The following is a 3,410-nucleotide window of genomic DNA, read 5'->3' on the forward strand; positions in this document are numbered from 1 at the left end:
AGATACACTGTATAACAAACTGGAATTCCACATTTCATGAACGTTGTTGCAACAATGTCAGAGATTTGTGCTCTGGAAAACTTTAAGTAATAGGCCATGTCAGCCATTTGTGGACACTTCAGGAAATCACCTTAAAATGCTCTGTGCTTGTCCAAAGAAAATGCTTAGAATATTCCACACAATTTTGGATTTACTCTGATGTCCTGACTTGCCCTCAAAATCCATTAGAGCTTTAGATATTTATCATTGGAACGCAACAAAATAGGACACCGCAGTATAACAAAGAAGGATTCCAATAGCACAGTAGAAATGAAACCACCAATGATTGTACTTCATAAATTATGTATTGCTTCAATCTTTAACAAACTTCGTAATTTTGCTTCGTTACACCAAAAGAAAAAAGAAAACAAAGAACTCATAAAATACTTAAAAACCACATCGTATGTACACAAAACTGAGATCAACTCATCCTGTCACGATTCCCGGTCGCTTACAGCACATACTTGGCCGCCAGTGGAGCGGCATAGGCCAGAGGAGCAGCATATTGGGCAGCATATGGGGCAGCATATTGGGCAGCATATGGAGCAGCATACTGGGCAGCATAGGGAGCAGCATATTGGGCAGCATAGGGAGCAGCATACTGGGCAGCATAGGGAGCAGCGGCGAAGGCTTGAGTAGCAGCAGCAGTGTAGGCCAGTGGAGCGGCAGCAGTGTAGGCAGCATAGGCTGGGTTGATAACCTGCGAGTTGTGCGAGGTGACAACGGCGGAATCTCCTACGTTAGCGTATCCGGCAGTGTAGGCAACGGCTGGGCCAGCGGCCACCAGCGGGGCGGAGTAGGCCAGTGGGGCTCCCAGGTATCCTGGCTTGGCGGCGACGCTAGCGATGGCCAGAGCGGCAACGAAGAACTGAAACGGATGAAAGAAATTTGCTTTAGAACAACTGGAAATAATGAGAATAAGACACATGAAAAAAAAAAACATACCACTTTAGCGAACATTTTGATTGAGTTTGGTTTGGTTGCTGTTTGCTTGACTGATAAGCTGGTAACTGATGCTTTCTGATTGGTTTCGCATTGTTTTTATACCAAATCAAGTATTTGGGTTTCGTACATCCTTTTTTTTCTGCACTCTGCTTGGCTACGAGGAGAGTACGTGATTGTCGTAAATTACGGTCGCATTGCATGATCGGTGGTTTGCTAACACCGGTAGAATGACGCGATCGGATCGGTAGTTGGATTGTGTATTCAAATTAGAGACCGTTATTCAAGCACGGCAACCGAAAGTGAAGGTGGACGAATTTAAAAGTTCAACCGAACCGGAGTGACTTGAATCTGTTCCTTGTGCCCGTTGGCACGTGGCGAATTCTAACGAATGTGTGCGAAGGACGAACGGCGGATGAGATGCTATGCAAAGGTTGGTTTTGGACATTCCGATGCATCCGCTTTGGACGCACTGCTATGCAGATTTTTTGGCGTGGCAAACAGGTGTGTTCAATAGAGGAATTCATTACGAGTTTCTGAGCGTTTTTCAAGAGGCGATTCTTAGCAGCGAGTCAGTTAACCTTTTTTATAATTTATAGGAGTTAAAATCTTGAAACACGGCGCCGGTGGTGTAGTGGTAAGCGTGATTACCTCTCACCCCAGCATGCCTGGGGTCAATACCAGTCGGCGCCGCCGGGATGTTCTGAGGCATAACATCTCTGATCACGCCTTCCTTCGGATGGGAAGTAAAGCCGTTGGTCCCCGGTTCATGAGTTGATGGGTCGATAGGTAGGGTCCAGGTGTGAGAGCTGCCTTTCTGGCACGTCGGTAGCATTGGTGCTCAGCACGGAAAACAAGATCGACAGAAAAAACAAACCAAAGGAAAAAAAAAAATCTTGAAACGCATTTTTCTCCATAAATATGGCCTAAATCGACATTTTAGGGGTGTTTGAGATATGGCTTAAATTGACAATGAATTAGACGCGCTCTTCTCAAACAATCCATCCCGTGGAAAGCTTAACATGTATTGCAAATTTCGTAGTTCATTTTGTTGGATCATATTGTTGGAAGGAGATTCTCTTTTTCCCGCGGGTTTCGCGTAAGTGTCCAACCCTTTTTGGCCCTTCATACAGCAGTATGTTGAATTCATAATGATTACGAAAATTGATTTTGCTGTTGAGTCGAGCCACATGCAGGGCAAGACCCAAGCTAGGATGGTGACTTCTTACATACATACATAGACATGGCTTAAATGGGTACACGACGTTAGGCATACGGTCGTTAGGCATACGGACGTTAGGCATAATGTACAATAGCCGTAATGGACGTTGGGCATACAGGACGTTAGGCATAATGGACGTTAGGCATAATGGACGTTAGGCATAATGAACGTTAGGCATAATGGACGTTAGGCATAATGGACGTTAGGTATAATGGACGTTAGGCATAATGGACGTTAGGCATAATGGACGTTAGGCATAATGGACGTTAGGCATAATGGACGTTAGGCATAATGGACGTTAGGCATAATGGACGTTAGGCATAATCTACCTGATGAATTCCAGAAGGATGATAATGGGGACCGTCTATTGATTGCTGACCTCGGTGACAATAATTGAAGAGCCTTAATTTTTGGAACTCATGAAAACTTGCGACGTCTTAGACAGGCAAAGTATTGGGTTACAGATGGTACATTTGCCACAGTTCCTTGTTTGTTTCGGCAACTCGTCACTGTTCGTGGAAGTATCGCTCCCTCACATCAGCAGACGGTTCCGCTAGTTTTCATTCTGATGACATTAAAAACAGAATCGTTGTATCGAAAAGTATGGCAGGAAATCCTGGAAGCAGCAGGTATTTTTTTTTTGTTATTGAATGAAAAACAACTGAATTCACCATTCTTCATTTCATGAGCTGTTCTTTGGCATCATATTTTATTCAACCTTAGCTGATTGATTTCAAGATATAGTTCAAAACGATGCTGAATTTTCATTGCCAGATTACCTAACTGCTATCGCTACTAATCTTGGATCTAAGTAAATATGTAGCTACGTCACTTATGATATGATGAATAATGGATTCCAAACTGTGCTTATTAAATAAACTATGTTTGTTTAACTTATAAAATTTTTTATTCAACGCTTAGCCTAATTTAAGCATTGTTAACCATGCTCGGAACAGGCTTCTAGAGTTGCACAGAAGCAAGGTATTTTATGCCTAACGTCCATTATGTCTAATGACTTTATGTCTAACGTCCATTATGCCTAACGTCCGTATGCCTATCGTCCGTATGCCTAACGTATTTATGCCTAATAGAGTAGGTACACTTGGCTTAAATCAAAAATTTAGAGGTATTTGGGAGTTCAAATGCATTTTTCTCCTCAAATATGGCCAAAATCAACATTTTAGGGGTGTTTGGAAGGCAAATCTTA

At 42.8% G+C, this 3,410-nt stretch overlaps 1 protein-coding gene across 1 annotated transcript; it reads right to left on the reverse strand.

Moving 5' to 3' along the window:
• Positions 1 to 325: 325 nt before the first annotated feature.
• LOC135714363 (cuticle protein 16.5-like) lies at positions 326 to 1,079 on the reverse strand. The gene is made up of 2 exons (XM_065237714.1): positions 985 to 1,079; positions 326 to 907 (listed from the first exon to the last, which is right to left on the reverse strand). The coding sequence occupies exons 1-2, from the start codon at positions 997 to 999 to the stop codon at positions 491 to 493; spliced, it is 432 nt and encodes a 143-aa protein (XP_065093786.1). The 5' UTR covers positions 1,000 to 1,079; the 3' UTR covers positions 326 to 490.
• Between the last annotated feature and the right edge of the window lie 2,331 nt (positions 1,080 to 3,410).

Source organism: Ochlerotatus camptorhynchus, unplaced genomic scaffold, assembly GCF_037179485.1.
Source record: "Ochlerotatus camptorhynchus isolate MF236.1 unplaced genomic scaffold, CSIRO-AGI_Acam_v1.1 ptg000639l, whole genome shotgun sequence".
NCBI classification, from domain to species: domain Eukaryota; kingdom Metazoa; phylum Arthropoda; class Insecta; order Diptera; family Culicidae; genus Ochlerotatus; species Ochlerotatus camptorhynchus.